Genomic DNA, 26294 nt, shown 5'->3' on the forward strand with positions numbered 1-26294 from the left:
CCCGTTTATCTAACAATGATACTGAATAACGCAGGGTCCCAGAGCTAACACAATGGACATTTATATGTCACAAATCACTCTACACACTTACCTGGAAGCAGCGAAGCCAGGTGGATCTGAGTTTCAGTCAAAACCACCCAGAGAGCTTCGGCTATTGGGCGGTATAAAAATGAAATCAATAAATGAAAAAAAACACCAGCCAGAACTCTAAAGGGAATAATGTTTGACCCTTCAGAGAGTTCCTTTAGAGTTTAGTTCTGACTGAAACGGATTTAAATCCAGAACGGATTTACAGCCCAAACAAATCCAGAGCCACCAGCCTCTACTGCCTGGTAAATAAGCCCTCTTGAACTCCAAGAGACTTCCGGCTTCCTTTTTAATTTTTTTTATAAAGGATTTATAAATTGCCGTTCGAGGCAATTTCCACCGCACAGGGTACACACTACACATAAAACATAACCGCAAATTAAAATCCACAATTGCACGTCTTAAAATGCACAGCAAAGCCAGTATTTGAGACCCACGGGGCAGGTTCGCACCATCACGGAGGGAACCTAAGCCACGGTGCCCAGACAGCCAGATCCACCCAATGTCTGCCAAGCTACCTTAACCCTCGCCAGGCGCATTTTGTCCTGACTCCGATCCGGCAAGAGGGTGGAGGTGGGCTGGCCGGAGTAGTTGTCAAACCACTGGCAACCCTACAACAAGCCGTGGGTCGGGACGCCTGCCAGCTGGGCGCCCCGTCGCGCTTTCCACAGCCCTCCACGTGGATTCAGCAGTAAGTCCCACCGAGTTCAGTGGAGGGAACTCCCAGCCAGGTAAATGAGTCCCAGGGGCGATCCTATGCATCTGTCCTTGGTCCTGCTGAAGTGAGGATCAACTTCTTCTCCTCCTCCTCCTCCTCCTCTTTCTCCTTGGAAAACGGCTCTGGAGAGAGACGCGGGGAGGCCCGCGCACCGTCCGAAGGATGCCGCGTAAGTGGAGGCGCAACCCCTCCGTCCGCTTTCCGCGCCGCTCTTCGGCGAAGGACCGGGAGCCGCCGCCCGGAGAACGCAGCCCGCCGCAAAGCAAAGCACATCCCTTGTGTGCGCGCCTAGGCTGCGATTCCGCGTTTCCTCCCACCCTGGAGGGGTTTCCGCACACCCCCCTCCTGCTGCGAAACTTCCTCGCTCGCTGCTTCTCCTTTTTCCTTTCTCTTCCTTTTCCTTTCTTCCCAACCCTCCTCCCCTTCTCTCTCCAAGCCCCCCCTCCCGCTTCCGTAGGTGTGGTATCCTCTCTCTCTCTCCCTCCCTCCTTCCCTCTCTCTCTCTCTCTCTCTCTCTCTGTCGGAGAAGGGTGTGTTGCTTTGGCCTCTTGCATGATGGAGAGGGATGGTGTTGCCTTGGCCTTTCCCCCCTCCCCTTTCCCTTTCCCCCTCCCCTTGCTCCCGCAACCACCCCCGTTCCATCCAAAGCAAGGCCTATATAAAGCCCCAATGAAGGACCGGAGCCAGAAGGCATCCCGAGGCGGCAAGGACCACGGCCCGGCTGGTTGCAACCCGAGGGCGACCTCTCTCACAGTTCCTCTGCTTGCGCAGCGGCCAGCGAGATGCCCATGGGAAGCCCGCCACAGCAAGTGGCCCTGGGATGCCCCGAGGTGACGGTGCCCCTGCAGGAATGGACGGCGGCTGAGGAGGGCTACAGGTGGGGCAAGAGGCAAGGCCAGGGGGCAGTGAGGAAGCTGTGGTGCCTGGTGATTTTCTGCCTCCTGTTCGAGCTGTTCTTGGCTCTCCCGGTGCTCTACCTCCTGGACAAGAACCTGAGGTCCACGCAAGACCAGGTAAGGACCGGCAGCCCGGCATCTTCGCCTAGCAACCGCCCAGCACACCATTGGTCCATGGGTTCGGGATGGGGCTGACCAGCAGCTGCTCTCCAAAGGCTGAGTTGGTTTTGAGATAACTGGGCTTTCTCAGCATCGCTACCTGGGGGTTGCAGAGAGGTCTTTTTTTCTGCATGCTAAATCCGTGCTCTGGGAATGAAAACATCCCCCCTTCACAAGGAGGTATCTGAGCAGAGAGTAAGAGCTGCCTCCACAGGCTGAACTTTTTGGAACTGGAGGGGACAGACGTGTTGGATTTTGAGGAACTGTCCAACCAGGAGAAGTGTTCGCTCCTTCTTCCCATTCATTCATTTCCCCCCTCCTGCAGTGTGCATGCTGTAATATTAATATCACTGTTGCAGAATGAAATTTCACACTCTGGTCTGCATCACACACAGTCACAATAAGCGACCAAATCTGAAATATTACTGCTATTTATAGTAGGAGCAGTAGCGTAACCAAATCAAAAAGTTCCAATGATGTGCATGCATTACTAATACAGCTAAAAGATTTCCCATACATTCCTCGCGACAGCCCTGAGAGGTGGGCTAAGCTGAGAGGCAGCGAACAGCACAAGGTAACCCAATAAACTGAATGTCTGAGTAGGAATTTGAACCCAGAACTCCACGGCCCAAGTCTTGCTACTCTGTCCGCCATGGTGCACTCGCTCTCCGAGGTGCTAGAGCGGCAATCCCCAACCCAGTGCCCTCCAGCGTTCATTGTACTACAACTCCCATCATCCCCCACCAACATGGCTGCATTAGCTGGGAATGATGGGAGATGTGGTACAACCTTTCTGGAGGGTGCCAGGTTGGGGAAGGCTGTGCCTCTAGACCTGACTAGAGTTGGGGTCAAACTCTGTCCCCATTGGAATCCCTTGAGCTGGGCACCAACGTGTGGTCAGGGCAGATGCATTTCTGAATGGGACTCAGGACCTGTTGGGTTCCAAAGTGTTTTGGAGTCAGTCTGGGGGGTAGGGGAGGCCTCCAGTATTGGGAGGTAGAGGTGCATCCTCATCTTCCACGGAAAACTTGGGCAGTGATTTCGTGGTGGTGACTTCTGAAATGAAGGTGGTCATCATGGACATGGCATAGTCATGATGACCACGTCCTCGTAGCCCCTCCACAAGGAAGTCCACAGCAAGCCGCTGTGTTGTTACAGAACTATACGCACAGTGACAACATTCCAAAGAGAAGCAGTCCACAATTCCTCAGTATCTGCTAACAGAATAGTGAACTTGAAAAGGACCGTGTTGTGGTCAGGACTTAGGCTGGGCGTGGGGGAAGCTGAGATTGCATGTGGAAGAGAAAGAGAGGGTCCCCATATCCCCAGGCAGCATAAGGCCACCAGCTCACGATTTTCCAGGGGGATTCGATTCTCAGCAGCAGAAAGAAACAGTTCATCTCAAAGTCAACAACCCATTTCTAGCAGTTTTCATTTCCGCCAGGTCTTTTGTAAAGTCCAAACCAAACCAAGCCAAATTACTTTGCATCGCTACAGGGCTAGCTCATGGCATAGGAATGTTGCTGCTAGGAAAACCCCTCCCTCCTTGGGGAAAGAGACACCATCATGTGTCTCTTTCCCCAAGGAGTGAGTTTAATGGGGGGAAATGTAAAAAATCATTAAAAAATCAACGGATGACCCAATTCAATTCAAATCTGGTATGCTTAAAGCTCTCCCTAATATCTATTACTGTGCCAATTTTGTTGTCTTTGTCTTTAAAGCTTAGGCAGATGTAAGCATTTCTTTAAAATCCTGTTCCTGCACCCCAGCGGCAGCTCAGAAGATACGCTCAAAAAGTAGGGGCTAAATACGGCGAACCTTTTTGCTTTATTGCACAATTAAGGCAGGATGCTTGGGAGTACTTCATGACCCAAGCAGATTATAAGGTGGGAAACTTCTGAGTCCTTTGCATGCAATTTGCAGTGATTGCACAGTATAACGCTGGTGAAGGGACAGTGAAGGGACTTACACTGAGATCTTCCCTTCCCCGAAATGGAGACCTTCAGTGCCTGGGGTGCAGCGTAGCAGCAATTTCAGATCCTGATGCTGTGGAGTTTTTAGTGGAGAGGACTTTTTTCATTCCCCTCTCTGTCACGTCTCCATAAAGACCTCCATCACATCTATTCCCCACCCCAGCTTTGAGTCTGCAGTTTCCCCCTCCATTTCCTTAGCGAGTCTAGCATTGGGCACTTTCACGTCTGTGCGTTGTTGCGCTATTTCAGCTTGAGTATCTTTTCACTTGTATCGCTACTGTGCTGACGAAATCTCCTGCCCTGCCCCCTACACTCACCTTCCCCCTGAAGTCAATTTATTTCTGTGCAAATGCGATAGCACGGCAGCCTGAAACCACACAATCATGGCAAAACAACACATTGTTCTTTCCCCTAATATCACATTAATATCACATTAATATCACATTATTTAATATCATATTAAATGTCATTCTCAAAGATGCTGTGTGGCAATTGGCTAACAGTTTCTCATATATCGTATTGCACAGATTCTGGATTATTTATATAAATAGAAGGATATTATAGTACCCTGTTACATTATACCTCTCCTCATATGTAGTGGTTTTTAAATGGATACCGTTGTTTTTACACTGTTGCTTTTATGTTTTTGATGGTTTTAAATTTTGTATACTTTTTAATGTTCACTGTTTTTAACTTTTATAAACCGCCCAGAGAGCTTCGGCTATGGGGCGGTATATAAATTAAATAAATAAATAAATAAATTAAACAATATAAGTGAAGAGAAAGTATTACAATTCGTTTTTGGAGAAGTTTGTGGTCAACGTTGGTATGGTCACAAGAAGCCAACATTATTCTGGTCCGGAAACCTAGGCGTGCCTACTCAGGAGTAAGAAGCATGCAGTTGAATGGGACCAGGTCCCAAGCATGGGCGGTGGTGGCCTCTCTTGCCTTCTCCACTGGGTGTTCAGGCGCCCTTTCTCCCTCCCCGTTCATGGTTGAGCAGTTGAGCAGAGAACCACCCCACTCTCCTCTTTTGTCAGTAAGACCGCCCTTCAACACGCACGCCCCCGACAAAAAACCTGGATGGTCTGATATAACGCAAGGAGAGCAATACATGGGATGGAGGAGCGACTTTATTGTGCACAGAGGGGGGAAACGGACTTTCCCTGCTCCAAAATAAGACAGAAAATGGAGGGGAAGACGTGAGATGAGCACAGGGCAGGGAGAACATCTTGAGTACCGCTCCGCAAAAGCATACTAGGCATGGTGAGACTGCAATAAATCGCTGGTGGAATGGAGCTTTGAGTGGAAAGAGGCAGTTCTCATCATAGAAACATAGAATCATAGGATAGTAGAGTTGGAAGGGGACTATAAGGCCATCAAGTCCAACCCCCCTGATCAGGGCAGGAATCCACCCTCAGCTGAAGAACATTTAGGCAGTGTGTGTGTGATGCGACTTGGCTAGCTGAATGAGTTGTGCATTGGAATGTGCACGCAATGTCCTTGGACACATGCACTCTGGTGTGCCATGCATCCTCTGGTTTTCCCACACCCTGCCTAGCTTGCGCCAGGGTTTATGCATCCATCTGCCATTTATCCTGCCCTATCCATCCCCTTCCACACAACCCCCACAAAAAATCCCCAGGATGTATATTGGATAGCTTTATGTGCAAGCTACAGATTGGATAACTAGCTGTAGATCAGTATTGGCATAAAAAAAAACAAGGCCGGCAAATAACCTTTGCACATCCCACAACACGGGGTGTAGTAAATAGTGCTCAATTTCCCATTGATTTGCTTTCTTTTGCTGTCAGCCGTATGTGTAAGTCATTTCCCACACCCGTTACATTTCTGGCACTTGTCACAGTGTTATGTTGTGCATGGCTTGTTGCAACAACCTCTGTTAAAACAATTAGCATGAGCAGAGGTCATAGTAAGTGAGATTACTCATTAACGTAATTGACTGTTTTCATTCAAGAGAAAGATGCAAAAAATGCTGGCATCACAGCTGTTGGAGCCTGCCATCTGGGCCTCTGCCAAGTTGGAAGGGTGGAACTTTATTGGCCCAATAGCTGTGTGCAAATTCAGGGAGTCAAATTCTATCCTCACAGAGAGTAGCAGCCATGATCTTCAAAGTACCCGTCGATGGAAGAGGCATATACCCTCACCCTAAATATTACCGCAGTGGTAGAGCACATGTCCCTGCAAGCAGAAGACTTTACATGAGTGTAGCTTTGGGAAAACACAATGGCCCCATTCAGACAACACGCTGAACCATACTGCAACAAGGGAGAGGGCCTTTTCGGTGGTGGCCCCCCAACTGTGGAATGATCTCCCCAATGAGTCTCGCCTGGCTCCAACACTGTTATCTTTCAGGCGCCAGGTCAAGACTTTTCTCTTCTCCCAGGCATTTAACAGCATTTAACAACGCTAAGTTTATTCTTTCACGGACCCCAGAACTGTTTTTAAATGGATACTGTTGTTTTTGTACTGTTGTTTTTATGTTTTTGATAGTTTAAAATTTTGTATAGTTTTTTTAATGTTTACTGTTTTTAACTTTTGTAAACCACCCAGAGAGCTTCGGCTATGGGGTGTTATATAAATGTAATAAATAAATAAATAAATAAATAAATAAATAAATAAATAAACCACAAAGGCCCCATTTAGACAACACGCTAAACCATGCTGCTTAACCACAAAATGGTTAATGGAATGCATCCCGTTAACTATTTTGTGGTTAAGCAGTTTGGCTTAGTGTGTTATCTAAACAGGGCCAAAATGATTAACGGAGTGCATTAACCTTAATGCATTCCATTAACCATTTTGTGGTTAAGCAGCACGGTTTATCGTGCTGTCTAAACGGGGCCTTTGTGGTTTATTTATTTATTTATTTATTACATTTATATACCACCAACTATGTAATGTACAAAGAAGATCTTGTACTGAATCAACACAGTGGTCCATCTATTTAAACCAGCTTTCCCCCAACCTGTTGCCCTCCAGATATTTTGGACTACAACTCACATCATCCATGACCTTTGGGCCATGCTGGATGGAGCTGATGGGAGTTGTAGTCCAAATCTTCACCTGGGGAGGGCTGATTGAGACAGTATTTTTCTTTCACTGGCAATGCCAACTTCTTGAGGAAGCAGTGTTAGAACATACACTGGGAGAGAGGGCATAGAAGGGGTAAAGTGAATTTGGGGGAATGGCGAAGGACGTGCTTCATCTTGCATGCTTGATTTTTTGAAAGAGAAGAGATATTTCATATTAACGTTTCCAGTCCTAACTATCTTTTCTTTGATTTTGGTGGATCAAATCTTTATTGTTACGGTCAACAGACCATCAGACAGGCAGTTTACAGTAAAGACATAAATATACATTTAATTAAAACCACATAGAGTTAGGTTAAAAAGAAAAAGGTCCCATTGTTGGTCTTATCTGGATAACCAGATTTAGACATTTCACCACTTGCTCGGTAATTGTTTTGTTATGGCCTTGAAGCAGGATAGAATTAAGGTCCTTTATAGAACGGCCCGGGTAGCACAGAAGAATGGGGAATAAAATATAATTTCTGGCTTCTCGATAGAATCTACAATAAAGCAGAGTTTACTTTCAAGCAAGTGTGCTTAGGATGGCAACTTAATTAACCAGATTGCGCAAGAAACCAGCTAGGGAGGCAATCGGGCCATAGGATGACAATGGACTTAATGGAGTACTAAAAAGGGATAAGGAGATTGCAGAGAAGCTGAATGAATTCCTTTCATTTGTCTTCACTGCAGAAGATGTAGGACAGAGACCTCTGACTGAACTGATGTTTTCCGGAAGGGAGTTTGAAGGACTGAGGCAAAGAGTGGTGACAAAAGAGGAAGCTTTTGACCTTATTGACAAAAGAAAAGCTAATAAAACACAAGGCACAGATGCTATCCGTCCTAGAGTTCTTAAAGAACTCAAATATAAAATTTATAATCCTCTAAAAAGAAAAGAAAAAAACCAACATGTCGCAAGATCAGCCTCTGTACCCGAGGTACAGAACAGCTGATTTTACATGTTTTTAAAAAGGGATCCAGGCGGGATCTGGGAAATTATAGGGCTGTTATATTAATGTCTCTCTTTCAGTCTCTCTTCATAGGGCTTTGTTTCCAGACCCCTGATCAACCAGGATGATCAGGGATCTGGAAACAAAGACCTATGAAGAGAGATTGAAACAGCTGGGCATGTTTAGTCTGGAGAAGAGAAGATTGAGGGGAGACATGATAACACTCTTCAAATACTTCAAAGGTTGTCACACAGAGGAGGGCCAGGATCTCTTCTCGATCCTCCCAGAGTGCAGGACACGGAATAACGGACTCAAGTTACAGGAAGCCAGATTCCGATTGGACATCAGGAAAAACTTCCTGACTATTAGAGCAGTACGACAATGGAACCAGTTACCTAGGTAGGTTGTGGGCTCTCCCACACTAGAGGCCTTCAAGAGGCAGCTGGACAACCATCTGTCGGGGATGCTTTAGGGTGGATTCCTGCATTGAGCAGGGGGTTGGACACGATGGCCTTGTAGGCCCCTTCCAACTCTGCTATTCTATGTCTATGACAGCATTATTAAAGACAAAATGAGTAAGCATATAGAAGGACAAGACCTGCTGAAAAAGAATCAATACAGCTTCTGCAAAGGTAATCCTGTCTCACAAACCTTTTAGAATTCTTTGAGAGTGTCAGTAAATAGATCGACTGGGGAGATCATTGTTTACCTGGACCTCCAAAGGGCTTTTAATAAAGTCCCTCATGAAAGACTCCTGAGGAAGCTTAGCAGTCACACAATAAGAGGAGAGGTCATCTTATGGATCAGTAACTGATTAAAGAACAAAAAGCAGAGAGTAAGAATAGATGGTAAATTCTCCCAATGGATGGAGGTAAATAATAGTAGGGTTCCACAGATATCTGTAATGGGACCAATCCTTTCCAACTTGTTCATAAATGATATAGAAATAGTAGGAAGCAGTGAAGTGACACCAAGGGCTCGTCTACACCAAGCAGATATTCCACTATGAAAGTGGTATGAAAGCGGTATATAAAAGGCAGGGGCCACACAACTGCTTTATAGTGGTATTGAAGTGCACTGACCACTGTTGGCTCCCATTGACACATACCATATATCGCTTTCATACCGATTTCATAGTGTTAGGGTGACCATATGAAAAGGAGGACCGGGCTCCTGTATCTTTAACAGTTGCATAGAAAAGGGAATTTCTGCAGGTGTCATTTGTACATATGGAGAACCTGGAGAAATTCCCTCTTCATCACACCAGTTAAAGCTGCCCTCTTTTAAATCTGGTCACTCTAATAGCTCCTGCAGCTTTAACTGTTGTGATGAAGAGGGAATTCCACCAGGTTCTCCATATATACAAATGACACCTGCTGAAATTCCCTTTTCTATGCAACTGTTAAAGAGATGGGAGTCCTGTTGTCCTTTTCATATGGTCACCCTAATAGTTTTATAGCCTGCTAGGTGTAGATGTGTCAATGGGCCCCAACAGCACTTCAATATCACTATAAAGCCGTCGTGCGGCTCCTGCCTTTTATATACTGCTTTCATAGTGTTATATCCTGCTTGGTGTAGATGTGTCCTGGGCCCCAACCGTTTTTCAGTGCACTTCAGTACCACTATAAAGCAGTAGTGTAGATCCTGCAGTGCACTTCAATATCACTATAAAGCTGTCGTGCGGCTCCTGCCTTTTATATACTGCTTTCATTAGATTGTAAGCCTGTGCGGCAGAGTCTTGCTATTTACTGTTTTACTCTGTACAGCACCATGTACATTGATGGTGCTATATAAATAAATAAATAAATAAATAAAAATAATAATAATAATAATAATAATAATAATAATAATAATAATAGTGTTATATCCTGCTTGGTGTAGATGAGCCCTAAATTATTTAGGGTGGTTAAAACAAAAATGGATTGTTAAAGTCCCAAAAGGATCTCTTCATCCTGGGAGAATGGGCATCAAAAAATGGCAAAAAGTGGTTCAATTTAAGCAAGTGTAAAGCAATGTATGTTGAGGCAAAACAATCACTACCCAATTCCATTGATGCACTGATGGGATCTCAGGTAGCAGTGAGAAAAATATCTTGAGGCTGAGACAAATAGCTCAATGAAAATGTTGACACAGTGTGCAGCAGCTGTGAAACGGGCAAATTCCATGCTAGGCGCAATTAGAAAAGGAATTGAAAATAAAACTGCTGACTCCGCCCTTGTATAAATCTATGGTGTTACCATACTTGGAATTCTATGTACAATTCTGGTCACTGCATCCAAAAGAGGATGTTGTCGAGTTGGAAAAAGCACAGAGGAAGGCAACTAAAACGATCAAGGGGCTGGAGCAAGCGTTTTCTCATGAAAGGTGTAGTTTAGGATTTTTAGTGTAGAAAAGAGGTGAGGAAGCGGAGGCATGGTCGAGTCGTAGAAAATTATGCCTGGTGTGGAGAGAGAGAGAGAGAGAGAGAGAGAGAGATTTTTCTCCTTGTCTCATAATACTAGAACCCAATGGGGTCATTCTCCCATGAAGCTGATTGGTGGGAGATTAAGGACAGATCAAAGGAAGGACTTCTTCACACAGTGCAGAGTTAAACTGTGGAACTCACTACCACAAGATGTAATGATGGCCATCGATTTGGATGGCTTTAAAAAAGGGGGTTAGATGAATTCCTGATGGAGAAGGCTAAGTGGCTACAAGTCCTGATGGCTATATGCTACCTCCAGAGGAAGTGTGATTATGGGCACCAGTTGTTGGGGGACCCGAGTGGGAGAGTGCTGTTACATTCATGTCCTACCTGTGGGCTTCCCATAGGAATCTGATAGTCCACTGTGTGAACAGATTGCTGAATGAGATGGACACTTGGGCCTTTGCTAGACCTATCTCTTAATCCGTGCAGCAGGAGGGGAGAGCCCGCAGTGCAGCTACGGCTGTCACTCTGATCTAGACGTCAGACACGACGGGCTAAAGGAAAGCCCCGTCGCACCCACCATTTTTTTTGGTATTTAAAGGGTCAGATGCGCACGAACACTCGTGCGCTTAGGCAAGTATTTTTTTTAAAAAAAAATCATTCTCCCTGCTCTCCCCTGCCCCACTCTCCCCCCAGCTCCGATCTCCCCCCCCCCAGCTCCGATCTCCCCCCGGCTCCGATCTCTCCCCCCCGGCTCCGATCTCCCCCCCGGCTCTGATCTCCCCCCCCGGCTCCGATCTCTCCCCCCGGCTCCGATCTCCCCCCCCCCCTCGGCTACGATCTCCCCCTCCCGGCTCCGATCTCTCCCCCGGCTCCAATCTCCCCCCCCCCCCGGCTCCAATCTCTCCCCTCCCAGCTCCGATCTCCCCCCCCGGCTCCGATCTCCCCCCCCCGGCTCCGATCTCCCCCCCCGGCTCCGATCTCTCCCCCTGCCCCAATGGGCACAGCGCTCCTGTAGAGTGCTGTGCCCCTTGCACGGCTTCTCCCGGCTACACACGAGTAAGCGACGTAGCCGGGAAAAGCCGCAGAACGGACTAGACCTTCCGTGGTCCTGGGCTCAGCCCAGGACTGCGGAAATACTAGGTCAAAAGTTGACCCCTGCCTGAGCCCGGGATCCCCTGTGCATCATCTGGACGCACAGGGACGAGCCCAGGTGTCAGCCCAAACTAAACCCTGGTCTAGCAAAGCCCTTGGTCTGTTCAAGCACAGCTCTTCTTACATTTTTATGTTCTTATTTTAATGTCATACCATTGTGACACATGTCCTTCAATTAACCCTAGTAGTTTGTTTATTTATTTATTTATTACATTTTTATACCGCCCAATAGCCGGAGCTCTCTGGGCAGTTCACCAATGGTTGGTGGAAAGATGGTGGGACAAACTAATCTGGTGCCACCTGTATTTGGGAAGCTTCCCAAGAGTTGATTCAAAGATAAGATTTCTGTCCGTCTGAAATTCCTTCCTTTGTAAACATCCAAGGTTCTTTCGGCTAACATGTGCAACAGAGAGATATGTCATCCCCATGCGTTAAGGTCTTTAGAGGAAATCCTTCTTGAGTACCATCAGTGGAGAAATACATTATTCACCTTCTCTGAGGGGGTGTCCCTACTTAACAATGCCCTCCCAAGGTAGATGGGCACTGACCTTGCTTAATTTTTGGTACAAAATTGAAATATTATTTATTATACCTTTATTAAAAAAAATTGTAGTGGATTGGTTTATTTGTGTGTGCTGGTTGGAAGTTGTTGTTTTTATCTGCTCTTGGATCCCTTGTGGATGAAGGGTGCTTTAGAAATTTATAAACATCACAACAGTTAAAGCTGCAGGAGCCCGGCCCCCTTGACCAGCTACAAAAGAGAGCAGGGCTCCTGCAGCTTTCACTGTTGTACAGAAAAGGGAATTTCAGCTGGCGTCATTGGTATGCATGCAGCACCTGGTGAAATCCCTTCTACATCACAACAGTGAAAGCTGCAGGAGCCCTGCCCCCTTGACCAGCTACAAAAGAGAGCAGGGCTCCTGCAGCTTTCACTGTTGTATAGAAAAGGGAATTTCAGCAGGCATCATTGGTATGCATGCCGCACCTGGTGAAATCCCTTCTTCATCAAAATAGTTAAAGCATCAGGAGCCCTGCCCTGTTTTGTATCTGGTCACACTAGCGTAGTTCCTGCAGTGCACAGTGACGCGGTGTCAGTTATACAACACAGCAACCACCACACAGCCACCCTGGGGCTTTCTGGCAAAGCTTCAGATAAAAAAAGTTGGGGACTTACCCCAACGTTTTTCTCCGGAGCAATACGAGTACAGCGTATCCTCGAGGCAGGGAACAACAAGAGGTATAACATATATAAAATATTAATCAAAACACAATGTCCACTGTTAAAACTTCCTAAAAGCATCCTAAAAGCATCCTAAAAGCATCCCTGCATATCTCCCATGGATGGGACTTCTGGGGGCATGGCAGTGCAATTTGCTTGCAGGGCACCCAGCCAGGCCAGCGTCCGTCACAGTATTCACAAGAACGTAAGAACCTGCTTTATACCGAGTCAGACGCTTGGTCCTTCTAGCTCAGGAGTTCTCAACCATGGGTCCCCAAACAGCGCTGGACTACAACTCCCATCATCCCTAAGAGGGCCAGGGTCTCTTCTCGATCATCCAAGAGGGCAGGACACAAAATAATGCGCTCAAGTTATAGGAAGCCAGATTTCGCCTGGATACCAGGAAAAACTTCCTGACTGTTAGAGCAGTACGACAATGGAATCAGTTGCCTGGTGAGGTTGTCGGCTCTCCCACCCTAGAAGTTTTCAAGAGGCAGCTGGACAACCATCTGTCAGGGATGCTTTAGGGTGGATTCCTGCATTGAGCAGGGGGTTGGACTCGATGGCCTTGTAGGCCCCTTCCAACTCTGCTATTCTATGATTCTATAGGGATGCTTTAGGGTGGATACAGACAAGCTGGAGCGTGTTCAGAGGAGGGCAACGAGGATGAACACGGGTCTGGAAACAAAGCCCTATGAAGAGAGACTGAAAGAACTGGACATGTTTAGCCTGGAGAAGAGAAGATTGAGGGGAGACATGATAGCACTCTTCAAATACTTCAAAGGTTGTCACACAGAGGAGGGCCAGGATCTTTTCTCGATCTTCCCAGAATGCAGGACACGGAATAACGGGCTCAAGTTACAGGAAGCCAGATTCCGGCTGGACATCAGGAAAAACTTCCTGACTGTAGAGCAGTATGGCAATGGAACCAGTTACCTAGGAAGGTTGTAGGCTCTCCCACACTAGAGGCATTCAAGAGGCAGCTGGACAGCCATCTGTCAGGTTTGCTGTAGGGTGGATTCCTGCATTGAGCTGGGGGTTGGACTTGATAGCCATATAGACCCCTTCCAAGTCGACTATTCTATGATTCTATGAAATGTAAGGGTAATGGTTTGGGAACATGGGAGTTGTAGTCCCACACCATCTGGGGGCCCAAGGTTGTGAAAACACTGTCCTATGCTCATTGGTAGTGAGGACCGTTTCAGGCAAGAGCCTTTTCCCACCTCCTCTTGGAAATGCTAGGAATCGAACCTGAGACCTTCTGTATGCAAAGCTGCGTCTCACCCCTACTTATGAGCAACAATGAATAATCCACTCTGGAGTACAGCAGTCTCTTTGTCATGGGAGCACAACTTCAGTATGGAAAATGGTTTGGCAGGGTGGGTTAAGTCCTGGTGTCACGGTCAAGTGTCGCCCTCTAGAGCTGGGCTGAAATTTCCCTGAAGACATTTTTTTGAAGACGTTCATGAGATACATATTTTTCTCACCTCCCTAGAAAAAATTGCAGAATTTTATCTGACTATTCACCACCAGTTAGTCATATTTTGTGTTAGCCACTGTTTTCTCCCAACAATGCCCCAGAACAACTCTAGGTTTGGGGCATTGTGGGGGATGCAAAACGGTGCACATGGGGTGACCCTATGGAAAGGAGGACAGGGTTCCCGTATCTTTAACGGTTGTATAGGAAAGGGGATTTCAGCAGGTGTCATTCATCACAACAGTTATAGCTGCAGGAGCCCTGCCCTCATTGTACCTGCCCTTTCAGCTTGCGGCAGCTGGATGCCACACGGTAGGGCCTGTCCTGGCCACAGTGAATGGTGACTCCACATCCCTACCCTGTAACATTACATAATTTGGTCAAGTTCTCCCTCTCCTGCCTTCCTCTACTCACAAATAGGGCGGAGAATTTCAGTGAAAGTCATTGGTGCACAGCTCTTGTTCCTTCAGGCCGGGGAGCTCAGCTGTTGAAAAGAATTGGCACGCGTGAATGAGACACGTCTGGGTTTTTATTGTAATGGAGGGGGGTTTTGCCAGTAAAAATATCAATTGTGGCCATAAGCCTTCCTGCAATTGGCGTGTCTGAGGCTAGATCTAAGCGACTGCTTTATAGCAGTATTGACACAGAAACAGTCCATATGCCGCTTTCATCATGTCATTTCCTGCTTTTTATTCCACATCTGTCATGATTGGACACAAGGGCCATTTCTACACCTGCCTTTTTTCCCCGGGATCATCCCAGGATCATCCAAATAAAACACAGGGGATCCAGGGATCAGGCAGGGATGATCCCTCCATTCTCCTGGGATAATCCCTAGGTGTAGAAAGGACCAAAGTGTAGATCTGGCCTTATTGAGCCTTTCTGTCTTAAATTAACAGCTTGTGAATTTCTCTTTTTAGGTGGAAAGTGGAAGCCAACCGGTGTTACAGAGGCAAGAGGCATTTCCACCTTCTTCTTCCAATGGCTATAGTAAGTTTGCTGTATTGACGGTGTTGTTGAATCTGATGTGTGCTCAGAAAAGAAATCCTTTCCTTCTGGTCACAGACGCCTCCAGGCAGGAGCAGGCGTTGACCCTGTTCAGACGACACGCTAGCTATTATGGCTTAGAATCTCGTGTGAACTATTCCTTACCTTGGGGGCCACATAACCATGGCTTAAATTAATCCTGTGCCAAAAATGTATCCTCTGAAGGTTTTGACCATTGCCATTCAATTTGATAGAGAAGATATTGCTTTCAAAAGGAAATACAAAGGAGAAGAAATTTTGGAGGAATTGTCATAGGTATGGTCGAACATAGGGTGACCCTATGAAAAGGAGGACAGGGCTCCTGTATCTTTAACAGTTGCATAGAAAAGGAAATTTCAGCAGGTGTCATTTGTATATATGGAGAACCTGGTGAAATCCCCTCTTCATCACAACAGTTTAAAGCTGCAGGAGCCCTGCCCTCTTTTAAAATGGTCACTCTAGTATAGCTCCTGCACCTTTAACTGTTCTGATGAAGAGGGAATTTCACCAGGTTCTCCATATATACAAATGACACCTGTTGAAATTCCCTTTTCTATGCAACTGTTAAAGATACAGGAGCCCTGTCCCCCTTTTCATATGGGTACCCTACACACTTACAGGTAGGTGTAGCCAAGGCCTGGGTCTCACTGGGTTCCATGGTATTTATATTCACATAAGTGACGACTGTATTCCAGCAAATCTCAATCTCTCTCTCTATCTCTCTCTCTCTCTCAAATTTGCAGACATGAAGCCAAGGGTCCACCTTACATGTAAGTACATGTGGGTACACAATTGTCTGATAATATGGGGCTCAAAGGGCTCCTGTACATTTTAAGGAACTGAAGCCCTGCAAGTACTGGAGACGGTTGGAGATACAGGACCCCCTCTCTGGCTCTGTAGTGGACAATTATTATTATTATTATTATTATTATTATTATTATTATTATTATTATATTTATTTATTTATTTATATAGCACCATCAATGTACATGGTGCTGTACAGAGTAGAACAGTAAATAGCAAGACCCTGCCGCATAGGCTTACATTCTAATACAATCCTAAACAACAATATGCTTGGAAAAGTCAGGAGTCGTACAGATGTACGGATATTGTAAACGCCATTCCATCTGCATTTCAAAGATGGTCACAGGTCCTTTCATTCTGCCACCCGTTCTTTGGGGGAATCTGGCTTTTTTCTGGCTTCCCAAACTCTAAGAACATCATCATAAGTGCCTTAATGCTGGATCAGACCAAGGATCTATATAGTCATAGAATCATAGAATCATAGAATAACTGAGTTGGAAGGGGCCTACAAGGCCATCGGGTCCAACCCCCCGCTCAATGCAGGAATTCACCTTAAAGCATCCCCGACATATGGTTGTCCAGCTGCCTCTTGAAGGCCTCTAGTGTGGGAGAGCCCACCACCTCCCTAGGTAACTGATTCCATTGTCGTACTGCTCTAACAGTCAGGAAGTTTTTCCTGATGTCCAGCTGGAATTTGGCTTCCTTTAACTTGAGCCCGTTAAGGACTCCAGGACTCTTTTCACGCAGTAGCCAACCAGCTGTCAACCAGGGACCCACAAGCAGGATCAGGCACCCACGAGGACCCTCCTGTCCATGTTCCTTAGCAGCTGGTGTATAAAAGCTTACTGCCTCTGATACTGGAGGTAGCACTTCGCCATCAGGACTAGTACCCATTGATTAGGGTGACCATATGAAAAGGAGGACAGGGCTCCTGTATATTTAAGTGTTGTAGAGAAAAGGGAATTTCAGCAGGTCTCATTTGTATATATGGGGAACCAGGTGAAATTTCTTCTTTATCACAACCGTTAAAGATGCAGGAACCCTATCCTAGTGACCAGATACAAAAGAAAGGGCTACTGGTGTGATGAAGAAGGAATTTCACCAGGTGCTGCATGCATACAAATGAGACCTGCTGAATTTCCTTATTCTATACAACTGTGAAAGATTCAAGAGCCCTGTCTTCCTTTCCTTGTGGCCACCCTACCATTGATAGCTTTCTCCTACAGGAATTTCTCTAACACACACACACACACACACACACACACACTTTTAAAGCCATCCAAATTGGTGGCCATCACCACAACTTGTGGTAGTAAATTCCATAGCTTAACTATGCACTGTGTGAAGAAGTCCTTCCTTTGATCTGTCCTGAATCTCCCACCCATCAGCTTCATGGGATATCTTACAATTTATGGCAGTCCCCAGAAAGAGAGTTCCACAATTGTGGAGCCACCACCGAAAAGGTCCTGTCTCTGGTAGCAGCCGACTTGATATTACTAATGGCAGGTTGTTGATGCCCATCTCAAGGCTCAAGAAGGTCCATAAGGGTGCAGGTGGACCTTTGATGTTCTGCATGTATGGGAAGGTGCATATGGGAGGAGGCGTTTTGTAAGATCACTGGGGGTTTAATGGGTACCGCAGGCTAGAGAGCCTACTAGCACCTTAAATGCTTTCAGCATCTGCAGGGGCATGTCAACTAAATAGAATCACTTTACCTTTTCAGTGGATGGGTCGCAAGACCATCCCCAAGTTTGCATGGAAGGCAAACAGTTTCCAACACTTCAGTGGATAAACGAAAGATTAGGCGAAGAAAACCAAATTCCATACGACAGTGGTTACCTGACAGTGCCGAAGGATGGAGACTACTTTGTCTACGCTCAAGTCACTTTCCTATGTCCCGATGGTAAATGTGAAGAAATGGTGTATTGCAACAAAAGTGTAGTGAACGATATTCAGATCCAGCAGGTGATCACAAAAATAAGCCCGTACCACAAGAAACCCAGACAGCTCCTGAAAGCCAGCAGTTCCATTGGCGAGAAAGATAAATGGAAGAAGACGCTCTATATGGGTGGCGTCGTCTTGTTAAGGCAAGATGATCAAATAATGGTGAATGTTAGTAACCCTGTCCTGGTGGACGGTCGCACACCCGAAATAACATACTTTGGGGCTTTCTTCATCTAGCTACCCATAAGAAACCACGGATTTCTGCCAGGGGGAGAAAAAAACCCACCACACATGGATTTGTCATTCTGCTGTTTGGTGTACCTTTTCTAGCTAGGGATGCTTCCAAAACTCTTCTCACTCAGCCTTTTTCTCCTAGTTAGGAAGTTCCAGGTTACCTGGGTCCTTTTCCCAAAGCGACAATGGTGCATTTGGAGTTGTTTCTTGATGCTGCAGCTCAGTCAGCCCATAACCTGGTGCCTTCTAAACGTGCTAGACTACAAAGCCCATTGTCCCCAGCCCCTGTTGGGCATAGCCATGCTGGAGTGTGTAAGATTGGGGAAAGCTCTTGTAGAGAGGGTTGAGCTTGCTCCTGGTGCTGCGGTTCCTTCTATTTATTGCTGTCTCTGTTTTACATGCTGCATTGCTGACAAACACTTTGATATGCTCACACTTTGGTTGCATCAAGAGTCTTCAGTGGGCCTTTCCGCCCCCCGTGATTTACCAATGCTTGTGTGCCTTGACACACATGCGCGCACATATTCAAAGAGAACCAGCCTTCCAAGTGGCATCTTACCAATGCACAGTAGCCCATGTGTACATGAGTAAAACATGGCCTAAAAAGAATCTCAGTGTAATTGTATATATGGGCCAGATCTACATGTCGTTGCGAAGGCGTGTTTGCGTCCCTCGGTGTGTTTGTGTTTGCATGCGCGTGTGCGAGCACACACCGAAGAGAGTCCCGGGGAGATGACACCACGGGGGAGAGCGAGAGGCAGGAGCTGAACTCGTCCGTCACGCGCACGCAAACACAAATACAAACACACCGAGGGAGAAAAGTGTTTTGCAGGAGGAGCCGCCGCCGCCGGGACGCGCCAGAAGATCCGCCGGGTGGGAGGGGGGATTATTCGAATGGAAGAACATGCGAGGGGGAAGCGGCCCGAGCAGCGTCTTTGAATGGGGTAGAGATTCTTCCGCAGGCGGCACTGCCTAGCTCAAAGTACACACCGTAAAGAAAGAGGCGCTTCTTTTAGGTACGTCTTTTAAAAAGGCGCCTTCGCAACGATGTGTAGATCTGGCCATGGTTAGGGTTGCCATATGTCCTGGAAAACCGGGAATGTCCCGGTTTCCAGGAGATTCTGAAATGTCCCGACCGGCTGGGCAAGAATCCCGGATTCCTGGTCCAGCTGGCCGGAGAAATTCTGACCTCCAAAATGGTGCCTTGAGCCTGCTCAGTGGAGCGGCAGCAGCAGAGAAAAAGATGCATCAATCCGGTGCCTTTTCCAGAGCATCACCGCTCCTCCACAGGCTCATCTGAGTCACTCACTGTGACTCACCTTATTGCACCTGCGGCTGCGTAGAAGAGGAACAACAGCGAGGAAGGGTGCACGTGCTCTCCTCAGGCTACCTGAGTCCCATGCAATGCAAAGGAGTTTGGTGAGCTTGGCTGGTTGCGGTCAGACCTTTAGGGTAAGCGCAGGGCGGAGCGGCTGGGTTATTTGTGGGGGAAGAAAGAGAGTTTTGTGGGGGGACAGGAGGGAGGGAGCGAGTGGGGGACGATGGGGTGAAGGAGAGGAAAGGAGAGAGGGGAGAAAGGAAAGGAAAGGAAAATCACTCCCCCAAAAATGGCCCCTCAAAAATCCACCTCGTTGGATTTGGGTTGCAAGCCTCAAATCTGTTACTTGGAAGTAAGTTGCGGTGAATTTAAGATGTCTGATTTTACAGCTGTTGATGTTTAAATTGAATAATTGAACTTTGCAAAAATTGGGCTTTCCCTAGACCTTTATATATTGCTCAGTTTTTTTAAAAAAAACCTTACCCCCCACCCCACCCAAAAAAAATTGTCCCGGTTTTGTAGATTCAGAATATGGCAACCCTATATATGATGGCATGGACCGGCGCACGAGCATCAGTTGGGGAGATGGCAGGGAGGAAAATGTGCACAGATGGAAGTAGCAAACTGTTCGTGCTCCCATTCCGGAATTAATTGTCGAAGTTCTGTTCAAATTAATGAGAAGTTCTGTTGAAGTTAACCAGGAATATAGGAGGTAGGGAATGCAGGGTGGAATGAACCAGAGTATCAATAAAGGAACCGAAAAGGGGGTCTATGGCCCTTTCTGTACCTAAGGGCCTTTGGGGAGGGAAGGGGTACAATCCCGGACTTGCGTTCTTGGGATCATTCCTGGGCATCTAAACAGAAGTGCGACGTCCCGGAAGGAAAGAGGGACATTACGCCTGTTGCGCCCGCCATATTTTTTCTAAAACAAAAACAAAACAGGAGCTGAAACATACTTGTGTACCAGTGATAACAGAAGTTAAAAAAACCCAAATTAAAGCCCGACCCCGCTCCTTCCCTCTGCTGAACCCCGCTACTCACAGGGATGAGGGAAGAAGCCAGAATGGGCGGCCACACTGCCCGCAGTCCTCGGGATCGTCCCAACCGTGAGTAAAATCGGGATAACCGAGGTCTCAGTTATCCCGGGGAAATGGAGATATCATCCCCGCCTGTTCATGGGATCCTCTGTACATCATTTGGACACACAGGGAAGATCCCAGCGGGAAATCCAAGGTGTAGAAAGGGCCTATGTCTAACAGCGAATGGAACCCGCAACAAAATGTTGCAGTATGAACTGCTCCTCATTTCCATTCTATTTTTCCCTCCTCTCCCTGCTAGTTTTCTGAGCTGGTCATCATTCCATGCCTGTTGTGCATGGTCCATCCCATTAAATTGTTTTTGGTCTTTCCTCCACCTCACTGTAAGCTTCCCAACCACCCCTAAATATTTTTTTTCTATACATCTGCAAACCTTAGGGTCTTCCTGAGCCTGCTGATACCTGTGCAAGGATGCTGATGTTTTGATTCTGTAATGATCCACGCTTGGAAGATGAGTTGACTATCCATATATAGGATGCTACTTGGTAGACTCGCCACAACTCAGGAAATGGTGCTATTAGTTAACACTAGAACAGAAATGGTTTGCTCTATTCCAGTCTGGGATCCATAGGTCTGCAAATAGCCTCTTAACATCTTTCACCCTACTTGTGCACTGAGAAATTGGGAGGCCAATTTCACCCACTTTCTCCAAGGGCAGGATAACTTCTCTAAGCTGTCCTGTACCTAGTTTCAAATGAAAAACCTTCCCAGTCTCTGGAACTGGTCATATTTCTTGAACTTTTCTCCGCAATTATGTCTATTCTTAGTGGAAAGAAGGCAGAGATTAATGACTTTGTTAAATAAACTGCACTGAAATGTACCTTGTTACGAGTTGTATTGGTATGTTGACCACAATCCTGTGGAATCCAGCCATACAAAGATAGAAAGCGCAAAGGGTTGCATATGCATGGCGGCAACGCTTCCATTGGGGAACCTGTGGCCTTAGCTAGACCTAAGGTTTATCCCGGGATCATCCCGTGATCTCCTGTGTGTCATTTACATGAACAGGGATGACCCCGGGATGATCCCAGATAAACCTTAGGTCTAGATAAACCCGGATAAACCTTAGGTAATTGGGAGACAAAAGGTCCCAATACACTACAAACCTATTTATCTTATGTGAACGGCCCAGAGAGCTTTGGCTATTGGGCGGTATAAAAATGTAATAAATAAATAAATAAATAAATAAATAAGTTCCATTGGTTCATGTCTGTGGAGTAAAAATGCCAAAAGAATTTGTCTCACTTTCTATTGCTAGGAACATTGGAGAAATTTGTTTTCTTAGCATATTAATGCACTTACATAATTCGCATTTCCCCAACCAATACTTGGACCAAAATACAGCTATCATTTTCATATTTGCACTTTTCCAAATTTCCTGAAACAGTTTGCTTACTTATTAAAGGGAAAAGCACACAAAAATGTGTGTTAGTGGCGTACAACAATGAATTACGTTTGGGGAAATTGCTTGCAAAAATGTGTATATTAGGAAAGAGTGCATAAAAATGCATGTAGAACCATACACAACAATGCATAAAGATTTTTGCATGGACTTTTTTTTTTAAAGCAAAGTGATGCAAATAGGAGAGGAAACATAGGTAAGGCTGAGAAACCGAGCAAAACTGAAATTGACGTATTCAACCATCCCTGTCTGTTATGCCAAGGGTCTGTTTTACTACACAGCCTGAACACAGTCTACTCCTCTTTTTCCCATGTCTAATTTTATTTTGCTGTGCTGTGTAGTTTTCTAGCAGAGCCCTGAAGGAAAGATCTTATTTGCAAATGTCTGTGATTTATATGAAACGCAAAATGTATCTTCGTTTTGTCCCAGAATTCGGATCAGTTTCGGTTTTCTGTGTTTACTTTAGGCCGGACTTCACCAGATCTTCTTCACAATCTAGATCTGTCCCCAAGCCAAGGACTTTCTAAATGGTGAAAAACAAATAAAAATTAAGGCCATTTCACTGAACTTGCCCACATATTTCGAAATCCAAGTGTGGAAAAACTCAGCTTTTTTTAAAAAAATGATTCACTTAATGATTCATTTCACCTAAATAAATAGAAGAGCCTTTTTGATGGAAAGAAGGATATTTCAGTTTCCATTTCCAATCATGGGGAGTAATCAGTTATACATGAGCTAAATTGCTGAAAAGCTAAATTGTACTCAACCTATGTACATTTTGAAGAAATTTGGATGACTTCGGTTTTGGTTTTCTGTGTTTAGTTTAGGATGGACTATTCACTTCCCCATTGATCATCTTCATGATCCAGGTATGTCCCTAAGCCAAGGACTTTCTAATGGCGAAAAACAAATAAAAATTAGGGCCATTTCACTGAACTTGCCCACATGTGCTATTTTAAAATCTAAGTGTGGAAAAACTCAGCTTTTGGTTCTTTTCTTTAATGATTCATTTAATGATTCATTTCACCTAAATAAACAGAAGAGCCTTTTTGATGGAAGGAAGGATATTTCTGTTTCGTTTCCCATCACGGGGAGTGAACAGTTATGCGTGAGCTAAATTACTGAAAAGCTAAATCGTACTCAACCCATGTACATTTTGAAGAAATGAATTCGGAGGACACACTCCCTATACAGTTATCAAAACCAAAGGTGCATCTAAGTCTGAGAAGTTGCGTTTTGTGGGGTACACAGCCATGCAGTCCAAATCTTGGTGTTTTTCCCTAAACCATGGCAAAGTGGTCATTTCCAGATCTGACTCTTTCGAGGAACAAAATTGGGGATGGATTCATAGCAATCCTGATATTTTGTTGGATGTTTCACAAGAAGTTGTGAACAGCCAGTTAGAAAGAGCAACTCAGGGGTTAAGTTTAACTTCTCCGAAATCGGATACCTCTGAGAAAAGTGTTTCATCTCCGTCTGCCGCCGGCAGAGGCGAGGAAGGAAAAGAAGGGGGGAAATGGCTATTTCAAGTGTGTCGCAACGGTTCTCAGAGGGAGAACAAAGGGATTCCGCCTTTAAGGTATTCAGACGAGTTCAAGGTGTGTTTATTAATATCTGTGTTATTTCATAGAATCATAGAATAGCAGAGTTGGAAGGGGCCTACAAGGCCATCGAGTCCAACCCCCTGCTCAATGCAGGAATCCACCCTAAAGCATCCCTGACAGATGGTTGTCCAGCTGCCTCTTGGAGGCCTCTAGTGTGGGAGAGCCCACCACCTCCCTAGGTCACTGGTTCCATTGTCGTACTGCTCTAACAGTCAGGAAGGAGCAAGAGACCCCTTGGTTTTTTAATGGAGGAGTTGTATCAGTTGGGAGTTAGTGCTACGAATCTGTACCTATGCTCAGCCTATCTATTAAATAAACCAAATATTACAAAGGCCCATAATTCTCCAGGGACCTCATTGAAAGAAGCCCTAAACTTTGAATCACCAAGGGGAGGCGGGTGTCCCAACTTCCAACAGTTGAACAATATCAACAATAAGGTGTCTTGTCTGCTGAAATCAAGAAAGCTTGAGGAAGAACAAGACTAAATGTGTGTGCGAAAGGATTTGTGTTCGAGCTCCACATCTGAAACTGAAAAGAAATTCCTGAGCTGAGCATGTGTTCAGAGGCACCTTGTTCCTTAAGTGTATAATTCCCTTTCTCCACCCTACCCGCTAATTTCTGTGTCACTGTCTTGCATCTGGCTCCAGCTGGTGGACCTTGGGATTCTATTAAAGAACAAAGTAGATCCATCAGTTCTAAAGGCTGTCCACCGCTGACCTAACATTTTTATTTAACCGACTCCCTAGATCTGTCTTTATTATTATTAGTCATTGCCAGCATCAGTGTATATGTGAAATGGGAAAACCAAAACAAACTATATTGTTCATCCTTCTATCTTCTCACGGTGACTCTGCCTTGTCCCTCTGCCTTGTCCCATCATAGCGTATGTGTTGCATTGATGGGATGCGGAGAAGGGCTCCTCCAAACCATGCACAAAGTGCATGCACAACCCCGGCTTGGCAGTTGTTGTGTTGTGTGAACCCGGCAAGTGTGAGTTTTGCATAGGGATGTACGGATTTTGTAAAATCTGCTCTGTGATTCATGGCTTGTCAGGTACCTTTCGTTCCATCATCCCTTCCTTGACAGAGTCAGATTTCCCCCCCAATTGGATTCACAGAAATCCAAGCTCATTTTATTCCGTTGCAGAGTTCCCTGACATCCCTAGTTATGTGAGGGTTAAACGTACAGTCAACTTCCATGGCTGAGTGGGGACTAGAACCCAGATTTCCTGACTCCCAGTCCAACACTTTAGCCACTAGGCCACCCCTGGTATAACATTACTTCGGTAATATTTCAAAAATCATGTCTAACAGCACCACCTAGTGTCAGCCACCATGTGTTCTGTGTTTTATTCATTTCATTTATTTACTTAAAGCATTTTTACCTTGCTCTTCAGACGAAAAAGGCTCCCAGAGAAGTATTAAGACAGCACCTGCCTTTAGGCGTGAAATCTAAAAGGTATAACACACAAGGAAAGTGGGATGGTGAGGGAGGAGAGGAGAAAGCAAACTTGGGCACTTGGTTACAAAGTTCTTAAATTAACTAAGGGCCTTGCTAGACAAGGCTTTAACCCGGTGCAAGCCCCAGGTTCACCCCTGTGCGTCCAGATGATGGACAGGGTATCCCGGGCCTCCCTGGGCCCAGGGTAACCAGCATCGCTTCTAGCCCGGTTTTTCCTGTGGTCTCGGGAAATGTGTTTTCTGCCACGATAAAAGGCATAAACAATAAATAAATACTGAGTTTACCAAATGGATTTACCAAATCTGCAGATGACACAAAATTGGGTAGGATAGCAAATACCCTGGAATACAGAAACCAACTTGAAACTGAACTTGATAGGCTGGAGAGTTGGGCTGAAAACAACAGAGTGAAACTTAATAGGGCCGGATCTACAATAAGCAGGATATAACGCTTTTTAAACGGTTTGAAAACTGTATATGTAATGTGTCCTGGGCCTGAACAGTTGTCAAAACCATTATAAACTGTTATAAGCAATAGTGTAGATCCTGCCCAGGGATAAATGCCAAGGAAAAAGAAACCAAATGTACAGTTACAAGATGGGGGGTTCTTGGAATCATCATAGATCACAAGCTGAATAGGAGCCAAGAGTGTGATGTGATTGCAAAAAAAGCAAATGCAATTTTGGGCTGCATTAATAGAAGCATAGCTTCTCAATCGCATGAGGTACTGGTTCCACTCTGTTCGGCCCTGGTTAGGCCTCATCTTGAGTATTGCATCCAGTTCTGGGCTCCACAATTCAAGAAGGACGCAGACAAGCTGGAACGTGTTCAGAGGAGGGCAACCAGGATGATCAGGGGTCTGGAAACAAAGCCCTACGAAGAGAGACTGAAAGAACTGGGCATGTTTAGCCTTGAGAAGAGAAGATTGAGGGGAGACATGAGAGCACTCTTCAAATACTTGAAAGGTTGTCTCACAGAGGAGGACAAGGATCTCTTCTTGATCATCCCAAAGTGCAGGACATGGAATAATCAGCTTCAGTTACAGGAAGCCAGATTCCGGCTGGACATCAGGAAAAACTTCCTGACCGTTAGAGCAGTATAACAATGGAACCAATTGCCTAGGGAGGATTTGGGATCTCCCACACTAGAGGCATTGAAGAGTCAACTGGATAGCCATCTGTCAGGGATGCTTTAATGTGGATTTTTGCATTGAGCAGAGGATTGGAATCAATGGCCTTATAGGTCCTTTCCAACTCTACTATTCTATGATTCAAT

The 26294-nt window shown here is 45.7% G+C and overlaps 1 protein-coding gene across 1 annotated transcript in view; it reads left to right on the forward strand.

The window, feature by feature from the left end:
• The window catches only part of TNFSF8 (TNF superfamily member 8), a 116900-nt gene that overhangs the window by 74706 nt on the left and 15900 nt on the right, over positions 1-26294 (forward strand). The window contains exon 5 of the mRNA XM_063144971.1: positions 1577-1818. Coding sequence (XP_063001041.1) covers positions 1577-1818 — 242 coding nt within the window. The remainder of the gene's footprint in view (positions 1-1576; positions 1819-26294) is intronic.

Source organism: Elgaria multicarinata, chromosome 19 (genome assembly GCF_023053635.1).
Source record: "Elgaria multicarinata webbii isolate HBS135686 ecotype San Diego chromosome 19, rElgMul1.1.pri, whole genome shotgun sequence".
NCBI classification, from domain to species: Eukaryota; Metazoa; Chordata; class Lepidosauria; order Squamata; family Anguidae; genus Elgaria; species Elgaria multicarinata.